Source organism: Frankliniella occidentalis, unplaced genomic scaffold, assembly GCF_000697945.3.
Source record: "Frankliniella occidentalis isolate FOCC.00 unplaced genomic scaffold, Focc_3.1 Scaffold26, whole genome shotgun sequence".
NCBI classification, from domain to species: Eukaryota; Metazoa; Arthropoda; class Insecta; order Thysanoptera; family Thripidae; genus Frankliniella; species Frankliniella occidentalis.
Window position 1 is genome coordinate 367783 of NW_026267156.1, and position 21475 is coordinate 389257.

Here is a 21475-nt window from a genome sequence, read left to right on the forward strand (position 1 = left end):
TTCTAGTTTTGCCGCAGCGGTGGCACTCCGTGGCGTTGCAGCCAGGCGGGAGTATGTTATGGCGCCCAACAGCCCCCTGAAGACCCCCTTTATCTCGAGGCCTGTCACGGCAGCCTCTCCGGGGCCCGCGCTGTCGCTGACGTTTAGGAGGAACGGGAGGTCGCATTCTGTGGGTCGAAGGACCCTCTCTGCGCTTCTTTAGCCAGCGGTATGAAAGTGATGAGTCGAAGAAGAAGCGGTTCCAATAATAAAGGACTTAACAGTTCCTGTCGGTTACTACGCACTTCAACTGACGTCTTGAAACGGCCGCAGATCTGTAGAAATATCGAAGGCACCTTCGATTCGCTATCTTTTCAGATCAGCTGGTAGAGGTTCGCCGTTGTTTCGGAAACACTAAAGCGACTTAACCGGTGTGCGGTCAGCGACCATCACCGGCACGCACTAGCTCCCTTGCCCTGGGCGAGGCCCGGAGTCCCCTGGGTCCAGGCCAGCGCCGCAGTTTACACCCCCATAGTGCTGCCGTCCCAGCGGCCTTGTGGCCTACGACTTCGTTGCTATTCGAACCGCAACGTCAGTTCAGCCGGACCCCATTTGAAACGGGCTGGGCAGTCGGAGGGGGGCTGGGTGTGGTGCGGCGGAGCGTGGCCTGGTAGTCTGGCTATGTCGTGTCGAAAACCGCTGGTAGCTGCACGCCTCGCCTGAAGCGCTACCGAGTCAGGCTTCACGACTTGCACTGATGTAAATTTAGAGGAACTCACTTGCGACTGGTTTAACACTGTGTCGAATGCCTTCAGGTACTAGGATGCAAGGTTGAGTACACACAAGTTTTGGACTGAAATGTTGATCATTATGTATTCAAACTACCTTATTGTTTATCATTTCTTCGACTGAACACACTTAGAGACTGCAAGTTATGAGACTCTTTTTGGCTTCTGCCGAACGCGTTTGACTACCTCTGAAAACGTCCCAAAATATTACATTATTCAAGTTACGCCAACGATTGGAAGTCGCTTTAAAGAATCCTGAAAGTGGGGCATTCATGAAGGAATGGCTACATTTTGGAAAGCAAAGCGGCCATGGTGTTCGAAATGAAATAAATGTGCCATTGTTGCTCGTAGCTATGCTGGTATCGCTAGCGGAGTAGGTAGAAGGGCCGCGTGTTGTTAGATGGGTGTGCCGGCTGGTCTTGTCCAGCATCTAAGCCGACCCTTACATGTCGGGTGTCGTAAAAGTGAGCCGTTACACGGACGGTGTGTGGCGCTGGTGGAAAGTCTGACGGAAAATCGATGGATATCCTGGTATAAAATTGGAAGTAGCCAAGTATGTGAACTGACGTCCTAACCCTCATTGAAGTTGAAGTTGAAATACTTTATCCCTGTCACCGGCATAGCACGCATCTCCGTGCGTGGCTGGGCACTTCCCTAGGGAACTATCCTCCAGCCTTATACGGGGGGTCATTATGAAGCAACGAGGGCGATCCACACTTTGTGGCGCTTGTTGCACCAGGCCAGGGCCAGCAGGCTTCCGGTCTGTGGGATCGGGGTGGGGCTGAGGACTGAGGAGGGCTGGGTGGCCCAGGTCATTTGTCAGCCCGTCGAGGTGATATAGTGGGCTGCAAGTGTTGAGGCCTTTGGACCGGTGGGCCATGCCTCGGCGCCCTTCTGAGCAGGCTACAGCAACCCCCCCTCCTTTTACTCAGCCACTCGACAGCCTGTTTCGCCCCGCCTCGCTCTGCACTGCTTCACTATCGTTCACTTTAAACTGACGTGAACTGGTAAATATGTGACTAGCACTGCCTGTCCCCCATACGGTAGTAGACTATGTTTGGATTGTCACCCTCTTTGACAGTATCGCCCGAATATGTGTCTGTTCCGTTAGCTGCCGTTTCGCGCTGTGGAGACACTTCATAGTGCTCCCTAACTTGCCTTTGCTCTCAAAAATTGTTTCGTTTTCTTAGAACCAATTTTCTGTCCATGCGTGACACGGCACGGATTTCATTTTCTTAAACAAACTCATTTTGATGACGAGCTTGAAGTGGCAATACATTACAGTGGACGCATCAGTGCCTGTGCCACATAGCGCACCTGAAAATGAGCCTGCAGGAGAACAAATGGTCGCCGGGAGAGATGAACTGAGCATGGAAAGGGGTGGGGACCGGGGAGAAGGGGATGGGGCGTACGTACGGCGACAAATGAGAACAAGTGAGGTTGGCCCATGGACGTGTGCTAGCTTGCTTCCCGCAGACTTGGCCCTTTCTCCTTGATACGAACTGAAGGTAGAACCACAATACTCTACTGAATTGAGTCTGGGGTAGCGTCCATGGGCAGTGGTGTAATAGACCTGAAATAAATACAAAATAAAGCTGTGACCAGTTACACATATACGCAGATGCACTCTCAGACCTGTACTTTAGATTTATTATTGCTTAGTAAATACCTAGGTTTTTAAGCAGCAGGATTGTCTAATTTCTCACTTATTGCGGTTAGAGAAATGGTCTTGAAATAAATGAAAGGTTGTAACGGTATTAAAATTATCAAAACTGGCCTTGAAATAAATTGGAATAGTTTTGTAGGTTTGTAGGTTGTTGAAATTTTTGAGGTTCGAAATAGTGGTGTACAAGGGTGTACATCAAAATTGTTATTGTTGGCCCCTCGACAAGTAGTCAACTTGCATTTGCCCACTTAAAAGTGTTACGCAGCTGCACACTTGGCTTGTCGGTGTTGGTGCGGTGGACACGAGCGTCGTAGGCCGCAGCGGCAGAGGCACTGCGCCAAATCCTAGTACATTTCAAAAGAAATAAAGAACGTAATTAAAGCTTTTTAACTATTCATAATTATGTTTACTCCTAGAATGCCAAAAAACTACGCTTATTTCGTAATAGGCAATGTCAACAAAAGAAATGAGCACACAAGTAATTTTCGAATAGTGTGAACTTGCAATTGATCAAAAAATTTGACAATAGTCGCAGCTGACGACTTTGTGGGTATCATATACAAACACAGTGGTGTACGCCCAGGTACAAGCGCCTCGCCCTTCGCTTTGCGCTGACGGCCATGTCACCGACATAAAACAGCTTAAGCTCTCTAAGGAAGCGCCCCGCATCGAGTCAGGAAGTGGGTCTGCACCTGTGTCGGAGGTATCAGTGGGTCCTAGCGGTGGCATTTCAGGCCCGCCGGCGAGCTGGCAGGTGGGTGGCCTGGTGAGGCTGCTAAAAATACCCGACAATCCGTTATCACCGCTTTGCATGCAGATCGCCTACGCACGGGCGCCGCTGCGCAAGCTGCCGCAATGCAGCCAGAGCTTGTGGCCAGGGCAGACCAAGCGCGCTGTTAAAAGATACAGTATTTCACATTCTAGGTTTTCTCCATTTTAAAACTTTCGTCGTTTGGAAGCATAGTTGTAGTCTTTGACGCATAACCTATTTTTGTTCCCTTTAGAATGCTATTTTTTTGTTATGTTTCTGTTACATTAGCTCAGTACAGTACAGTGTGAGATGTTGCGTTACGAATTTTTTAGCGGTAACGTAACGAACGAAACGCTACGGCCAAAGTAACGAATTTATTATCTCCGTAGCCCGTATTCCCACACGTAAAAGAATAAAAATGGAAAAAGTTGATTTCTGCGCATGGCAGCCATCCAAATGACGAACAAATAACAAGGACAACATTGGACAAATTGTCTATTCTCCAGACCTTGTGAATCAGGGTGATATTAATATTTTATTGATGTGCTCAGTTTTCCTCGGGAAACGTTTGCTGGGCAGTTGCAATTACGTTGGATATCCAGGCCCTGCTAATGGGTCGGAGTAGGGCCAGTCTGCAGTGCGCGGCCCCTCGGGTCGTTCCAAACAGACGAGTGCGTCGTGCAGCTGTGGCCCCATTGGCATCCACACTACAAGCTCTGCCCCGCATCCGAATGAAACTAGAAAAAAAAACGGAACGCGTAATATAGCAAGCCCCATATAAAAAGACGTACATGAATTTTGCTAGGGGACCGAGCAAATCATCCTAGTTTGCTACCGGCGTCTTGGTATGTCTGGTCTCTGTATGGTTTTTACCGAGTGGCTTCCAGTTGACAAATAATAAGACTCAACGATTGAAACGTTCCTTTTGTTACTGCTGCTTTAACCCCGTAATTTATCTAAAAGGTCACGGTGGCTTTGGAATTGAGCGTCGTTCGTTTGCGACGAAACCAAAAGGACAAAATGGCGGCATGTTGTAAAGATGTTTAAAATCCTCTGCAATTTTTAAAGCATACGTGCTCTCGTGCCGCATTTCACAATATCTCAACAAAGTTCTTGCCTTTTCACATTGCGATGATTTTTCTGCCCCAAAATTCCCCCACCACCCCCCTCTTCAAAATGTAGAATACAATACTGGCAGCAATGGGAGCGGTGTATGAGGACTTACCGCTGGCCCGGTACGTGGGTTGGTAGCATTGCCGCGCAGCCTTGAGTGTAAGTTGGTACCACTGTGCAGCCGTAAAGGGGACGGCAGCCCGATGCTTTCCAAAGCAAGAAATATATCGCACACCCGCGGTGGAATGGTCGCAGCACACCCTGACGGTAGGGTCCCCACCACGGCGCTAGATAGGTCGATGCGTCGTCTGGTCAGAGGTGCAGGGCGGTGTGGGTCAATTCCATCTCTACCTTAAAGCTTCCCGCGGGAAGCACTGGGAGCAGCGGTACCGCTTGGCCCTCCTACAACATACAACCCTTTACTAAAATAGCAGACCTACCTATCATCCCTGATTCAAAAACGTCTCTTTCCTACGGCTGTGGAGGATCATGATTGCACATTGCCAATTTAGCTCAGTGTTTGAGACGGCCGTGATCTCGGTACGAGACGCCTCCCTAGATGAAATCCTAGCTGCAGTTTACTGATAAATTTGAAGGTCCGACTGAAGGCACTGACTTTACCCGCTTTTAACTGACCGACCTGATATTACCCGATTTTACCCGCTCTTACATGAGGTTACAAATTTATAGTCATCATGTACCGGAGCTGAGGAACGACTACTTTTCAGCCACCTTCAGTTGAAATTAAGTTAATATCAGCTAGAGTCGAGGACCGATATTTTGCTGCCATTTCATGAGATCGAACTGAGCAGTGGCTTTTGTGCACCTTGCTTTAGGCTGCGATCAGCTGAAGGTCACTTTAGGTTAGATCAGCTAGAGAGGATCAATGAACAGTCAAAATCCGGGACTGAATCATGTTGACAATCAACTGAATTTTGCTGTAAGACACGCGGACCGTGTATCAGCTAGACTTCAGCTTTCTTCAGTCCTTATTTTCGTCTGATTAAACGTAGTGGTTTTACTGATGTTTGTAAAGACCGCCAACCAGAAAGATCAGCCCTTTCGCATTTTATTTCAGATGTGAGCGGCAGACTGAAAACAACAGCTTTAGAACTGAACTTACACTGTCATTCAACGAATGTGACGTCACATTCGTTTCAATGTGAATCGTATCACGTTCGTTTAAATGTTGTGTCACATTCGTTTAAACGTGAATCAGCCAATGCCAAGCCAATGACTTCTGATCTAAATTACCACAATGTCAGACGCGCTCAAACCGTCAAGCGAAACCTTCCTCCCGCGAGCACCTGTGATACGCTACATAGGCAATCGTGCCGATTGCAAGTGCTTCGCTGATTGGCTTAGCCATGTTGTCATAAATGAAGTACACATTTGACACAATGGTTGTGCATGCGTGTGCATAGGCAACCCGGCCCCTGGTCTGCGGTAACATACACACACGAAACTTTCTGTTCTTTTGTTAGATATGAGAAAAGTGTGGTGGTGCAATTAGATAGAAATCCCACAAGGAGCTCATTAATTAGTAAATAAATAGGGGAAGGGCGTAAGAGACAGAAGATTTTAATAGATTTAGCATAGGGTGGTTCAGTTTAAGTTAAAGTTAAGATACAGTCTCTTTACACTCAGTTGGGCTCTCTCCCTTACCTCTTGTGGTGCTTGTTCGATGTACCCTGCCAGGTAGTGCAGCGTGCCACTCGCTTGCTCTGCCGGACCACGTCTGACGCTCGCGACAAGTGGGCACCCCTAAGAAGCCTCCGCCTGGTGGGCGGGGGTGGCCAAGTGGGTACGCACTGTTTGTCGCAGTGAACGTCAGAAGCGAGTTCCAGTTTCGCGTTCGCTAAACAATTCGCTCGCTCGGTGTTGGTGTGCCACATTAAAGTAGCACAATGTTACACTTTTGGTCCGGAGGGCTCAGGAACCCCTAGGAGCGGTTCCCGCGATGCCCGGATACGGGTGCCAGCAGGCAACACGAGGGCAGTTGCCCCGGGCCTGTTGCCCAGCGCCGCCGACCGCTATGGGCGACGCCGACGCGCGCGTGTTCTGCCCGGAGTGGCCTGCCTGAGCACGCCCTGTGCACGTGCACGCGTTATGCCCGTACAGGGCACGAGTTTGCCCGTTTTCGCCCATATTCTCCCGGATTCTGTATCAAAGGTGTGTGTGCGGACTGTACCCGTCAGACGTAGGCATATCGATCTCACGCGGATGTAGGGCGGCACGAGCCAGCTGAGTGAGCGGCTTGCCCCAACCACTCACTGTGGCGCTTCTTCAGATGTCCACTTTTGTTGCAGTAAAAAGAAACCTCTGTTCATAAAACTCTATTCTTGATCTTGCGGGAAAACACTGGTAAAATAAGTGCTTAGTTTTGCACGTCAATTGACGTTTAAGTTGAAGTGTGCATTTTCTCGACACTTTGTGGTGTCTAACTATGTTATACGTCAATTGGTGTCTAAACTTTCAACACTTCCGAAACGTATAGCAGCTGCACACCGTATGGTATCTTATTGACAGCATAGAACTGTGTGTGTCCAAGTGCGCAGAATTTAAACGTTTACAAAACGTCTAAAATTTGCTCACCACCCAAGTGTGCAACTTGAGTTACACACCATGTAATGTGCAAAATCACAACTTGCACACGTTTGGTGTGCAAATATTGCACACTTGTTTTACCAGTGCATCGTTGCGATTTTACCATGTCACCATATAGTGCAGAGATGCTTTAATCCCGAGCAACAGTAAAGTAAATGGACATTTCTACCCCTCCAGTTAATTACAACCTATCCCACACCCACGGCGTCCCCACACACCTATAGCGTCGCTAGTCTCCTAGGTAACCAGGCTCAGTTACACAGTGCGGGCGCGTAGTGGGTGGGTCGGGAGGCGGCAGGGGTGGGTAGTGCTACGGAGCCGGCCGGCTTGCCAGTGTAACCCGGCCTTTGAAATAAAGATCGACGGGGCGCTCACCTTATTCGGCTTTGAGGAGACCCGGAAGGCACCCCGCTGTTTTATAAGTGCCATAATATTTCGTAGTAAGGGAAGGGCATTGTACAGATTCTTTGTCACGATGACGAAAATACCATGGCTAATTTTTAGTGCAGGGGTGTCGTCATAGGTTTTTTCGTCACATCATACGGGTTTTCTCATTTCGTGACGAGAAAACCCATGACGACACCCCTGTACTAAAAATTAGCCATGGTATTTTCGTCATCGTGACGAAGAACTTTTACAGTGGGGAGTAGAAGAGCGTACTACATTTTTGTAGCCATTTTTAAAAATTGACATACATGCTCTCACACGCAGAAAACTCCTTGCGAAGGATTTAACTACTTTGTAAGCCTACGAAGTAATTTTTTCGTTTACTAACGGTATGTTCCTTTCTGTTTCAGGCTTTCTATCATGGGATTCATCCGAGTGTCATGTAGATTTGGAAAAGGAGCTATCAACATTGAGCAGCCTTGCACCAAAAGGCGAAGAATCTAGAAATGGTAATATTTGCATTTGTCAGTTTTTACGTTCTAAATAGTGGAATGTTACAGAAAATATGCTTTAGTGGTGTAATAATTATGGGAAAACTAAAAAAGGGAAAGGTGGAAATATGCCCATGCTTATGCAATGGATTTCAAGTGTTAATCCAGAGACTTTATTTCCGCACCGTGACGGCTATTTGATGCCCACCCAGGTTCCATGTTTTTGGATTGCGTTTATATTTTAACCAACCCCTTTTCTTTTTTTCTAGGAGAACGTTTAGTTCAATACGCATCTGAGAGCCTTGTTACGGAAGTGCTCGTTCACCCACAAGTAAACACACTCTTGCAATGTGTTCGAAATTTGCTTTCAAGTTTCACGAGGCATCGACACATCCTTCACGCTGGTTATACATTTGCAGGCACGGGATCTTGGATTTTACAGGTAAGTTTCTCGATGTGTGCTTTGCAGATCGTGTTTGCATTCCTTAAAACATGTTAATTACTTATTTTTTCAGGATGGAACATTCTCCTACGCTGATCTTTCCGAGCTCTTTCACGAACCAGATGTGCAGCGCGTCTTACGCGCATACGAAAACAGTGTATCTGTGGACGTGCACTGTTGTGCCGAAGGCCCATGGCGTGATGCGTCTGCTTCGGCGCAGCCGTTTTCACGGTACTGCAAAGTACGCGTGAACCCACCGGATGTACTTACTGCTGGAAGTTCCGCTATTACTAGCTTTATAGGTAAAGTCTTAGGTCATGATCTACATTAGAATGTTTGCGCGTGCGAGTTTGAAAAAAACAACGGAAAGTTTAATAGCCTACCTGCTCTGTTTAAAAAAAACTTCAATTTCACAGGAAATTTTTAAGCGCAGTTGTAAAATAATAATAATTGTCATAAAACTAAAAAACAAAAACAAACAGGTCGTTCCGCATTTTAACATCTGACACATATTTGCTTTTTTGGGGCAGTGGCTCTAAAACTACAAAATAGCTGCACTTATCATGTTTTTTCTTTTAATTTGAGGACCTCTGTTGGTCTCTGTCTACACTTTGCAAGCAGTGTTTCAAATAAGACCTGTGGATTTGTAAAAATCATGATAACTCCACAACCCTGCTGTAATTTTACAGTGCCGCCATTATTTTACAGTTGTGTCACTAAACTTACGGGCACTGTAAAAATAAATTTCGTGATTTCACGAAATTTTCTCGGTTAATTTTCTAGTACGAAAACTTCGTTTTCAACCAATTACGATACATCGTTATTTTACGAATTGCTTCGTAAAATCCAAAGCTCTAACTAAGAAATGAAATTTGCATATATTTTGTCAAATTTTATGACATATGACCCCAAAATTATTTGCATTCGTTACGAAATATATTTGTAACTTTACGAAATGTTTCGTAAATTGGCCCTAACAAAATATTTTCGTAAATTATTTTTTACGAAGCATTTCGTAACATTTTTTTTCATAAAATCACGAGAACTTTTTACAGTGGGTCCAGTAATAAATTTAAATTACAGCTCCTAATATGAAATGATGTATTACGCATTGGGTTTGGGTTGTTCAAGATTGTAAAATGGTCAGCTGTAAAATTACACTATATTCTTTTACAGTGTAGTTCATTAACTTTAATTTTTAAAGAAAACGATAAAAACTGCTTCCTTACAGATTATGTTAGTGAATTCGTGGAGCCTGCAGCCCTAGAATCTTTGCTAGAACCAAGTGACGTGGTTGGCAATATTCGCTTCAGTCATCCGACCCTGTATGTTTTCCCTGGTGGACAAGGGGATGCTGCACTCTTTGGTATTAATGGATTCAACATGCTGGTAACATCACACTCACGATATCGACACGTAATTAAAATCAAAACCTACCTACTACTTTAAGGTACACGTATCCACTGTTCCAGGTCGATGGAGGATTTGGCAGAAAATCGTGCTTTTGGGACTTCGCTCGCCACCTCGATAGACTGGATGCTGTCCTACTTACCCGTTTGAACAACGCGAACGCTCACGGACTCGCATCCCTGCTTCGAAGAAAGCGGAATGCACACGTCTATCCCCAGATCGGACATTTCTTTTGTAATTTACAGGTTTGTTTTTGTGTTCTTATCGGGAACTGAGCGCGGGGCACTATGCATTTAGAATATCGGTTATCGCGGTAAACCCTTGGACCTGAAAACAAAATGTAAGGGGGGATCAGCATTAAAGCTGTGCGAATCAAGGTTTTTTCCTTCGAATCAAATCACACAAATATTTTCCGAATCGAAGTGAATCTTCCAAAATCCAAGTTCGAATCGAATCCAGTACAAAATAATGAAAATTAATGAATAAATTCAAAATTTTCGAGTTTTGAGCTTATGAAATTATGATTTTGCCGTAAAGTTTTTCTCAGGATTACAAGCTATGCAGTTTCGCATTGCTTTATGTCATAGTTCGTTGATTCGAGGTCGAACGGATCCCGTTCGAAATTTTAAATTATTCGAGTCCGGCCCGGGAGCAATGTGAGTATACGACGGGTGGGCGGTGGGTGGGTGCGGCACTGCCGCCAAGAGAAGTTTAGTGCGGGGAAAGGGCATCAGAACACCACACTGACAAACTGAGTGTTCAACTACTCAACACTTGTAAGTGTGCAACTGCAAGTTGAATACTTGCAAGTGTGCAAATCCGTAGTTCTACGCTTGCAATTGCTTAACTCGGTAGTTTGTACACTTGCAAGTGTTCAACTCGGTAGGTGTGCACTTGCAAGTGTTTAACTTGCAGTTGCACACTTGGAAGTGTTGAGCAGTTAAACACTTAGTTTATCAGTGCAAGCGTCAACCAAAGCCGGCGTGCGTCTCAACTGGGAAGATTTTCGGTCACCTCAGCGGGCCTCTGGGTCGATTGGTTGTATTTACCTGGCCAAGTGGAAGGTTCAGATCCTCCTAAATTTAGGCCTGCCTCAACCATTGCGCAGGGTCGGGGTCTCGATCTGACGGCTCCCTACCCCTTGACACTCTCTAGTTACTTTCTGACGTTGCCTTTCTAAAAATGTAATTCTGAAACTAGTGAAATGCCCTATTCGTGTCTGGTAATTCATTGAACCGTCCAGCCCGGTACTAAAATTTATTTTTGGTGCAGGATCGGAAGGTTGTGACATCGCCGGACGGAGACAAGGACAGGGACAATCTACTTGTCAGCTTAGTTGAAGAGGGCCAAGAGATGGTTCTCAACTTGAGAGAGCTGCACCTGAAGCCATCGCCATGCTACCGCGACTCAGTGGTAGAACCTGTCAACCTATACCACAAGGTGTGTTCCTTGAGAGTTCCTTTTAATTCATTATTTTTTAATATTTTCTTGTAGTAATCCTATTTATGGGTGACAGGTTGGGCACGGGAAACTAGATATGTACGTAGTGAGTCCTGCTCGCGATTCAAGAGAAGTAAAAGAATTCTTGGCCAGATGGGCAGCCAATGATGCAAAGCTATTTGCCAGCCACCTTAAAAAAGATGCACGAGATTTCCAGTTTCCATTGCAAAATATGGTCTCAATATGTGCCCTTCTTGTGTGGCAACCCGCTAATCCCCAGGACACCATAACAAGGATTCTCTTTCCAGGAAGCACACCTCAAGTAAAGATTTTTGAAGGGTTAGATAAAATTCGTCATTTGGAGTATTTAAAGCATCCAAGGTGCACAGCAAAATCTCTCTCTCCGTCACCATCTATTGTTAGCTTAAGTGCCAAAACACAAGCTAGAAAGTACACCCCTACTGTACTAGACAAAATAACGCCAGGGGAACAACAAAAAACCTATACGCGGACCGTGCCAACATCAGAAACAAACAAACACCATGTTCTCAAAGCGGCTACAATTCCGATTGCCGGTGGAGTTCCTGATACTAAGGTTTACCGGACAACAACTACTTCAACCTTAAACACTAAAAGCCAACTCATAACAAAAAAAGTTGAAAAGAGCAAAACTGAATCAGAGAAGCAAGAAAAAGATTCTGTTTCTTCGGAGAAAAAACTTGAAGACCTTCAAAATAATAAAGAAGAAAAGATGAAGGAATCTCTTCGTGCCCGCTCCAAACCCCGCCAATCGTCGCATTCCAAGGAAAGAAAAGTGCTCAAAGCTCAAACAAACGAGAAGAAAGATGCCGGAAAGAAGGAAAAAAAAGAAGAAAGGACTTCTCCTACGACCCCGAAGAGAATTCTAGATGGTAAAGTTAACGGTGCTTCCACCCGGTCGGAAAGCACTACTCGGGTGTCAAATAGGTCAAGCAGTAAGACTCGTCGATCACCCTCTGGAACTCCAGCAAAGAGTGCCAAAGAAGCAAACAATAGGAAAGTTGCTGAATCCAAAGTCCAAACGTCTAGGGCAGTTTCGCTTTCCCGGACTGGTACGTCTAAAACGTCAAAGAGAGAGGAGATCGTTGAATCGACAGGAAAGGTAAAGCAAGTGGACAAACCGATCAGCAAACGGACAAAGCCAGCTTCTCCTAGTAAGACGATCAAACTGCTAGGATCTCCGGCAAAAGCACAGCCAAAAGCAACCGGAGTCAAAACCACACTTCGGAAATCAAGAGCGAACGACAAGGATGCAGGTGTTAAGAAAGGAGAACCTCAATATGGAGATAAGGAAAAGATAATTTCAGTAGTCTCCGACAAAGGTGACGGCGTCGCGGACAATGCCCAAGAAGAGAAAACGTTTGCAAATGAGGATGTGAAGAACGTTATAGTTGAGATCGTAGACACTAATGTTACCGAGGAAGGCAAACAAGGTCTCCCTGTGGACGAAAGTGCTTCTGTACCTCCTCAATCAGCTGCAAGTGAGGAGGACGAGAAAAAATCTGAAGGGGAAATACGGTCTATAGAGGGAGAAGAAGAAGAGGAAGATGAATATCTCGTAATTGAAAAGGAGGAGCCATATACCGAAGAGTCATTCCAAGACCAGTTGAGCGCCGAGTCTCATGCGCCGGTAGCAATGGATGACCGCGGTGTGTCCGATGATGATGGTGAAGATGAGAAGTTAAAACGTGATACGCAAGAATCGGAAAAAATAAAAGAGGTGGAAAAGCCGCGCAAAAAGTCCGAACCAAAGCTTACAATGCAGTTGACTGATAAAGAGCATGCTGAGCAAATAGCTAAGAGTAGTACTGAGCAGGTACAGGCCGCTGAAAGAAAATTGAGTTTGAAGCCTGCCAGTGTGCTTAGCGAGGCTCTTATAAGCCCTGGGGACAAGGAAAAGTTATTTGAAGAAGTACAAGGTATTATAACGTCCGCTACAGAACTAGTGTCGAAAAAAGAAGAAAAGGCATCGCCAGTAGAGGATGGATTAAAGAACGCCGACGAATCAAAATCAGAAGAAAAGCTAAACGATCGAGTTGAAGATGACGTAAAAGTCACAGATGGAAAACAATTTTCCAGTGAGCAGAAGGAAGAGAGCCAACCGGATGAAAAAATGTCCACGACAGTTGAGTCTGGGGCAACCACAGCACCAACCCTGCCTGAAGATGAACGCATACCTCTTGATGATATAAAAGAGGTTGTCGAAGAGAAACACATTCTTGAAGAGACGAAAGAGAAAGAATGTGAACAGCCCCAGGCTGATGAGCCCCTTCCAGAAATGGGCCAGTCAGCTAGGCCAGGTCATTTTAATATTCAAGGAGCAGTTTGCACTCTGCACCGGGACATAATCAAAACACCCGATGAGGTAGCAGATCTTCCAGTTGATGAAGAGTATGATCCTTCGATGTACTCTAAGGAAGAAATTCTGAAAAGCCCTTGTGAAGATGCTCCCCGAAAACATTCCACCTCAGGTATAGGTGAAACTGGGGCTGCGAAAGTAGCTGATGATAAAGTTGTTCCCGTCGACATTGTCAAGCAGGAAATTGATGAACTCGAGCATATCAAAGAAATGCGTGAGATGCTTGAAGACGCGGCTGGGAATGCTCCTTTTGCCACGGCTGACAAACAAACATCATTGCCAGAGGTTGTGGGGACTGGAAATGATCAAGTAAAGAGTAATCATGAAAATTACCAAGGTAAAGAAAACCGCGATGAGCAGGAAAAAGATGTTGACACTAAAGAAGTTTGCGAGAAGTCTGCGTCTGAATCCCCATCAGAGGTCAAAAAAGTATCCACGTCGGAGCTCAAAGTCGAAGAAAGGAGTGACATTTGTGTCAGCTTGGAAGAGCTGCGAATTCTTGGTCATGAGGTCGCAGATTTAAAACCACCTGAAACTAAAAGGGTCGATGCAAAATATTCTGATATTGAACCACGCAATCTTGTGGAACCAGACGTCCCAATCAAAGAAATTGGAGGAAAGCCCGTTACGATATCTATTTTACATGTGGGAGAATCCCTTGCAAGTGAAATAAGTGCGGTTGAGAAAGATAGTTCTGGAATTGCTGTTATGGGCATTCCTGAACCCCTAGAGGCTGTACAAGAAGACGTCTACTTGGAATCAAGCGTAGAGGAAGAACCAATTTATGGTAAAACAGATGCACTTACTCACCCTGAATACGTTACAGTGACCCCAGATTCATCTCCAGAGGGTCCGAAATCACCATCAGAGAAGCGCCACTCTGTTTCCACAAAAGGCAGCCGTAAATCAAGTAGTGCCGGCAAAGAAACTGACATCAAACCTGTATCAGACACAGAAAACGAGCGAGAAGTGATAAGACGAGAAAGTATTCCTGAATCTACAGTAATTGAGCCTTCTAGTCATTCGAAAGTTGACAGCAGAAGATCTAGCGGTATAGATCAAAGTAAATGTGCTGCAGATGATGAGGGGAATGCTGTTCTTTTGCCAACAACCAATGTAGAAGAAAAGTCTAGCGTAGCGGACAAAGAAGGTGCTCAGTTGGGCGTTGGCGATCGAGAAGTTAGTTCGATGGTTCAAGACACGGATGAACTTGTTTCGTCAAAACCAACGAGCAGGAAACCCAGCACCGCTATGAAAGATGAGAGTGTGCACACACCTAACAATCAATCCCATGGGGATGAACGTTTTGAAGCGCAGAAAGAATCAAGTTTTAAGACCAATGTCGATAATTTTCACGGTGAGATAAAGAAGTCTGAGGATTTGGACATTGATCCCTCTGCTAGCGTCGAACATGTCACGACGTTTGCCGAGCCTGAGTGCCTTGAAGGAGGCAAAACCGAAACCGAAAAGAACAGTGAGACTGTAACTGATGACTCTACCGTTCTGGAAAAAGTCAAATCAATGAGTGAGAAACCAAATGAGACGAAATCGGCTGAAAAATTGAATGAGTATTCCTCTGTTTTGCAAAGCCCTGACACTGATCTCGGAAAAACTTTAACTTCAGCCGCTCCTACGGTTTCAAAAGGAGATAAAGTTGAGGATATTGTCAAAGAATTGAAAGAAGAAACGCCCGAGGAGAGGAATGAAGGGAAAAGTATTGCGGAAAACGATTGCCGGTCAACGACCAAATCTCAAGATGTACCCTGCGCGAAAGGAATAACACCAACATCTTTAGGTCCACCCGACACTAAGTCCGGAACAACTCCCGATTCACCCCTCACGCCTGCTTCTTCACAGACTGGAAAAGACGACATCGAAATATGTCTATCGTCACAACCCACGAAAAAAGATATTAGTGATTCCCAAGCCACACCACAGGTAGATTCAAGCATAAGTACACCCGTGGCGCCAGGAAATGTCCCTGACCCTGTTTTGGATGCTAGTGAGACGTTACCTCAAAAGACCATATGTGACGTGACCACTAAACTGCAGGAGGGTTCTACTTCTCTCCAGGCAGATGCTTCAACAATTAAGAGCACTATAGAGGCAGAATGTACACAGAGTGCAACCACCTCGCCAACAAAGAGTGCGACCCCAAGTGCAGACGTCACATCACGACCTTCTTCAGCAGCATCTAATAAAAGTTCAACCATGGAAACTGATATATCCTCTGTTGTAGTCGGCTCAGCTCAGAGTCTTAGTTCGTCACCAACAAAAAGTGGAACTCCAAGCGCTGACGCCACATCTCGACCCACTTCATCGGCATCAAATAAGAGTGCAACGATAGAAACCGATGTATCCCCTGCTGTAGTGGATTCAGCTCAGAAATTGACGACTTCACCAACAAAGAGTGGGACCCCAAGTGTTGACGTTACATCTCGACCTAATTCAGCGGCATCCAATAGGAGTACAACAATGGAAGTTGATTTATCCTCTGCTGTAGCAGACTCAGCGCATAGTTTGACCACATCGCCAACCAAAAGTGCGACCCCAGGTGCTGATGTCACATCTCGACCTACTTCATCAGCATCAAATAAGAGTTCAACAATGGATGTTGATGTACGCTCTGCTGTAGCAGACTCTGCTCACAGTTTGACCACATCGCCAACCAAGAGTGCAACCCCGAGTGCTGATGCCACATCTCGACCTACTTCATCAGCATCAAATAAGAGTGCAACTATGGAAACTGATATATCCCCCGCTGTAGCTGACTCAGCCCCGAGCCCAACCACCTCCCCAACAAAAAATGCAACTCCGAGTGCAGACATCACATCTCGCCCTACTTCAGCGGCATCAAATAAGAGTACAACTATGGAAACTGATATATCCCCCGCTGTAGCTGACTCAACTCAAAGTTTGAGCACTTCACCAACAAAGATTGCGACCCCAAGTGCTGACGTCACATCTCGACCTGCTTCTGCAGCATCAGATAAGAGTGTGACGGTAGAAACTGAAGTATCCGCCAATGTGGTAGACGCGACACAAAGTCTGGCTGCGTCACCAACAAAGAGTGCGACCTCGTCTTTTGGAGTTACATCACGGCCTGATTCAGCAGCATCACACAAGAGTGCAACGGTGGATACTGAGGTAGCGTCTGCAGCAGCTGACGGAATCCAGAGTCTTACGACGTCACCAACTAAAGGTACGACCCCATGCTCTGAGGTCACGTCTCGACCTACTTCAGCGGCATCAAATAAGAGTATAACATTGGAAACTGATATACCCTCTGCCGTGGTAGGCACAGCTCACAGTCTGACCACGTCACCAACAAACAGTCCGTCCCTACATGCTGACGTCACCTCGCGACCAACTTCAGCAGCATCAAATAAGAGCGCAACCATAGAAACTGAGATATCCTCAGCTGTAGGAGACTCAGGTTGCAGCGTGACCACGTCGCCAACCAAAATTGCGACACCAAATGCTGACGTCACATCTCGACCTGCTTCGGTGGCATCAAATACGAGTGCAACGATAGAAACTGACATATCCCCTGCTGTAATAGACTCAGCCCACAGTCTGACAACGTCGCCTACAAAAAGTGCGACTCTAAGCGGCGAACCCACATCTCGACCTACTTCAGCAGGATCAACCAAAAGTGCAATGTCAGAATCTGAGCCCCTTCCTGCTTTGGCAGGCGGAACGCAGAGCCTGACCATCTCACCAACGAAACATGTGACTCCAAGTGCTGAAGTCATATCTCGTCATGCCTCTCCGGCAACCGAAATATGTGTGACAGAATTACAGGTGACCACTGACCAAGCAAAGGCAGAGACTCGCGCCGATTCTATTTCGTCATCACAGATGTCAGAGCCTGTCGATGGATCCCTTGCGACATCAAATATTTCACATGAATCAGTAGCTCTAGTACCTAATAAGACAGACCTGTCTGTGTCTACTGAGAAAACATTTGAGTGTTCCACTGAAACTACTTCGTCACCTTCTGCCCAATCACCAAGCACCCTTTCTAAAACAAGTCAGCATTTTACCCCAGAGAGGGTTCTTTCACCAGTAACCTCGCTGGAGGGCAAAGGAGAGGTAACGTGTGCCGGATCACCTCCTCTCGTGCAAGAAACTAAAACTACGAATGTATCGCCCCCTGCTAGCCCCCCAAGTAAGACTGTTTCACCGCTGTCACCAGATTTAAAGATGTCTCCAGAAAACGCTCCAAGTCTTGCGGCCTTGTCTGGACATCAATCCCCACCATCAGGTCCCTCGGGTGAAGAAGGAAAAAGTGGGGTTGTTATAAACAGAGACTTAATGGTCTCTGAACATACTGTGGAGCCAGATGCGCCTTCCTCTTCTCTTCCGGAATCACTGACAACAAAATCAGACGCCCCGTTGCAAACTGTTGGTTCCGTTTCCGTATCGCCCGAGCCATCCCTAAATATAAGCCATGAATTAGAATACGGCAAAACACGGAACGACGAAAACGTTACTAAGTCGGCTGAAGTCTCTCGGAAGAGCTCTGTTGTGGGTGGTCAAGACGTCTCACTTATTTTACAGGACACGGAAGACCTCTTGGCGATTGAAAATGTATTGCATCGCAATGTTATTGAGAAAGAAACAGCGGAATCATCTAAATTAAAGAAAGAAGCGGAAGACACCGAGAAGGCAGTTGTACATTCTAGTATCGATAGATGCGAAACTGACAATATGGATGATTTGATTGAAGGTACCGAGTTTAGCATTGAGCTAGGGAATGCAAGACAAGCAGATCTTATGGTTGACACTTCTGTGTCATCTTTGGAAGAAGAACGCCGCAGTGGTGCAACTACGCCCTCTATCCTCGTAACAGGATGCAAGACACTTGCTCGTCAAAGCCAACCAAGTGAATCAGACTCTGAAATGCCTGAAGAAGATTCACATAAAAGACAAGATGATAATGTGTTCGAGTCAAGTAGTCCCATAACAAACAGTCCCGCCAAACCCAAAATCGTCGCGACCTCAAAAGAGAGTGAGGCAAAGCATTCAGGTGAAGAGGAAACCTCTGTTGCCCAAACTGTTGACCAGAAGGTCGCTGGAGACACCCAGACTTCTAGTATAGACAAGGGAATTCTGACTTCAACTCAAGAATTTTTGATAACGGAGACCGAGAGGCATACAGACACAAATATTGTATGTTCAGGGGCGGTTTTAGTGAGCAATTCCTCTGAGAATGTACCAAAGCAACCCAAATCTGCAGATAGCCATGGAATTTCAGACGCTGTCGGCATCTCATCGACAGTCTTTACTGAAATTGCGGCTGTCGAGAAGGCAGAGGCTGCTACGAGCCCAATGACCCCACTTGAACCTGGAAACAAGACAGAAACTGGCGCTGATAGTTTTGTAAAAGAAGCAACCAAGTCCTTTATTTCATCTGAAAAATCGGTTTCTGGTGGCGCTAAAGAATTATGCGTTATGAGTACGGATAGCTCCCGTACTGAATCTACCGAAAGTAAAACATCCATAGAGCCAGAGGCAAAAAGCAGTTTTATAGGCGTTACGTCCGCGACAAGTAATGTGTCGATTGTGCAGCAAGATAGTATTAAAAAAGTATCGAGCGACGAACATGCTGCATTAACGATTTCTCGTGATGGTGGTTCAGACCTGGGTCATCAAGAAACCGAAGAGGAACGCAAGACTGAGTTTGAACATGAATCAGAAGAACCTGAATTTACTTTGGTTTCCAAAAGTGTGCACGAAGAATACATAAATGTTCCTGCAAACGAAAACGACGGTGATTGCAAAAAACTTGCAGCTACAACCACAGTTTCAACATTCACTGCAAAAGATGTCAGTGATTCCCCAAAACATGGTGACATTACCAAGACAGTCACAACAGTTACAAAAGTTACAAAAAGTGGTGATGGTGCTGACTCTGTTGAAACGACAACAACTGAAGAAGTGCAGTCAGAGGGAAAAATTACATCAGTTACTACAAAAACAGAAAGTTCCCCACTCCATAAAAGGTCAGCCACCGAACCAGAGGACTCTCTAACCGTAACTTCTGCCTTTGATTCATCAAGTTCGGTAAACCGGTCACTTATTGACGAAGGAAGTGACACGTCTGGAGCGAAGACTGAGGCTGGCCTACTTCTGCAGTCTGCCGTAGTTAATGTTGTTGATGGAGTTGCTTCAGTTGCAAAACAGGCCACTGATGGGTTTGAGGATGCAATGGCCGCTGGTTTAAGTCTTTTGACCTCTGTCGTTGGCGTGAGGAAGGACTCCCTTGAAGCAACGCGCAGTTGCACCCCAGGCTCCGATGTGGAAATTGAGCCATCAACTCCGCGGAGTGATGTCAGTAGCGGACAAGTGTCGCGGGCACCTACTGACTACCGCCTTGAAAGTGAAGATGAAGATGGAGTGGGGTCTCCAACTAGTTTAACTTCTCAATTAACACATTCGCCCCCTCCCCCACACTTTGATTTTGATATCGGCGATCCCCATAGAACGATTGCAGGTGGACTCGCAGGAATTCGTGATGATCAATACATGCTTGAATCTCGCACGTCCACAAGTCAAGTGCGCAGACAGACAATTGCAGACCCAATGACGACTTCTATGTATAGTGTATTTTCTAATGAGCCACTTGCTGAATCATCTGAACGGCAAACGGATCAAAAGCTCGATCAGTCGAGTTACATGCAACTGTCGGAAGTAATCGAAGAAGCTAGTAAGTCAACTTCTGAATATCAATCTGGTGACATTATGAGCACCAGTGTGGTCAGTAGTCTTACATCTGACAGAGCAAGTTTTGACCAGGCAGTCGAGGAGCACAGAGCAGCAAGAGGTTCGGACTTGACGCGCAGTACAGAAAATATCCACACTTTGCACGAAGAAAAGCCTGACGCTTCATCCGCAAATGTATTTAAGTCAGTAGTACTCTCTGAAGGGCCTGGAACTAGTTTGCAAGCTCCAGTTGAAGGAATGCCACCGGGCTCAGGTAAAGAACCGCAGGGTGCAAGAGTTTCTGATTTGGCGTCTCTACCGACGATTCCTAAAGATCCCATAGAAGATTGGGGGAAACCATTGGGATTACCCTCGCCTGCACCCCCGCCATCAAATACAACCGAGGAATCAGCACCCTCCCCTAAAGGAACGCCACAAAAGGATAAACTAGGTAGCAGGAAAGCAGTTTCTGACAACAAAAGGCGGCCCGAATCGCCACGCAAAAGTCATAGAATAAGCAAAGGAAATCCCATTTATATTGACCTGACTTACGTCCCACACCATGGCAATTCGTATTACGCATCTCTGGAATTCTTTAAACGCGTAAGGGCTCGCTACTACGTGTTTAGTGGAATTGAGCCTAGTAGAGACGTATACAATGCCCTGCTTGAGGCCAAGCAGTCTTGGGAAGACAAAGATTTAGGTAGGTGCCATCTTCTACCGAAATGAAATTGTGTAACAAGTGTGACATTGCATTGGGTGAGAATACGTTTTGTTATGCATTCTCCCAGTCCTAAAATCCCATGCGCTACATGGAATTCCATGATCACTATTCCATGGCAGAGGGACCGTTTTCCATTTGTGGCTGCTCACTTTCCATGTGGAGCCTCTTTTCCATGAGGAAGCGGCTTGGCCCTCCATGGAAATTAATGTCACCAGGGGGTCGGAACTAGCTTTCCATGGGACGTATCATGGAAGTAGTGCAGAGGCTACCATGGTGTGTCTTTCGCCATGGTGTTGGTCTTAACTCCATGGAAAAACAAATTCCCATGAAAGTTAAGAATGCTGTAAAATCTGTGTTAAATTGAATATCGGTCTAAAACTTGGCAGCTAGCGCCTCGGTCGAATTTTAGTAGGGCCATTTTGATCTCATACAAATTTGAGCACTTTTTCCTGGTATCTCGTAAACGGCCATAGCTACGTTGAAACAGACAGTGGATTCGGCTCCGCCTCAGTTCTGACCCCTCGAAAATATGCTTCGCAATCCTCTGTAAAACTGACTTTGACTTAGGCAA

At 45.9% G+C, this 21475-nt stretch overlaps 1 protein-coding gene across 1 annotated transcript in view; it reads left to right on the forward strand.

Annotated features, from left to right (window-relative positions):
* The window catches only part of LOC113205762 (microtubule-associated protein futsch), a 130959-nt gene that overhangs the window by 104043 nt on the left and 5441 nt on the right, over window positions 1-21475 (forward strand). The window contains exons 3-9 of the mRNA XM_026421511.2: window positions 7702-7800; window positions 8052-8224; window positions 8298-8526; window positions 9456-9613; window positions 9697-9879; window positions 10907-11074; window positions 11151-20883. Of these exons, the coding sequence (XP_026277296.2) occupies window positions 7702-7800; window positions 8052-8224; window positions 8298-8526; window positions 9456-9613; window positions 9697-9879; window positions 10907-11074; window positions 11151-20883 (10743 nt within the window). The remainder of the gene's footprint in view (window positions 1-7701; window positions 7801-8051; window positions 8225-8297; window positions 8527-9455; window positions 9614-9696; window positions 9880-10906; window positions 11075-11150; window positions 20884-21475) is intronic.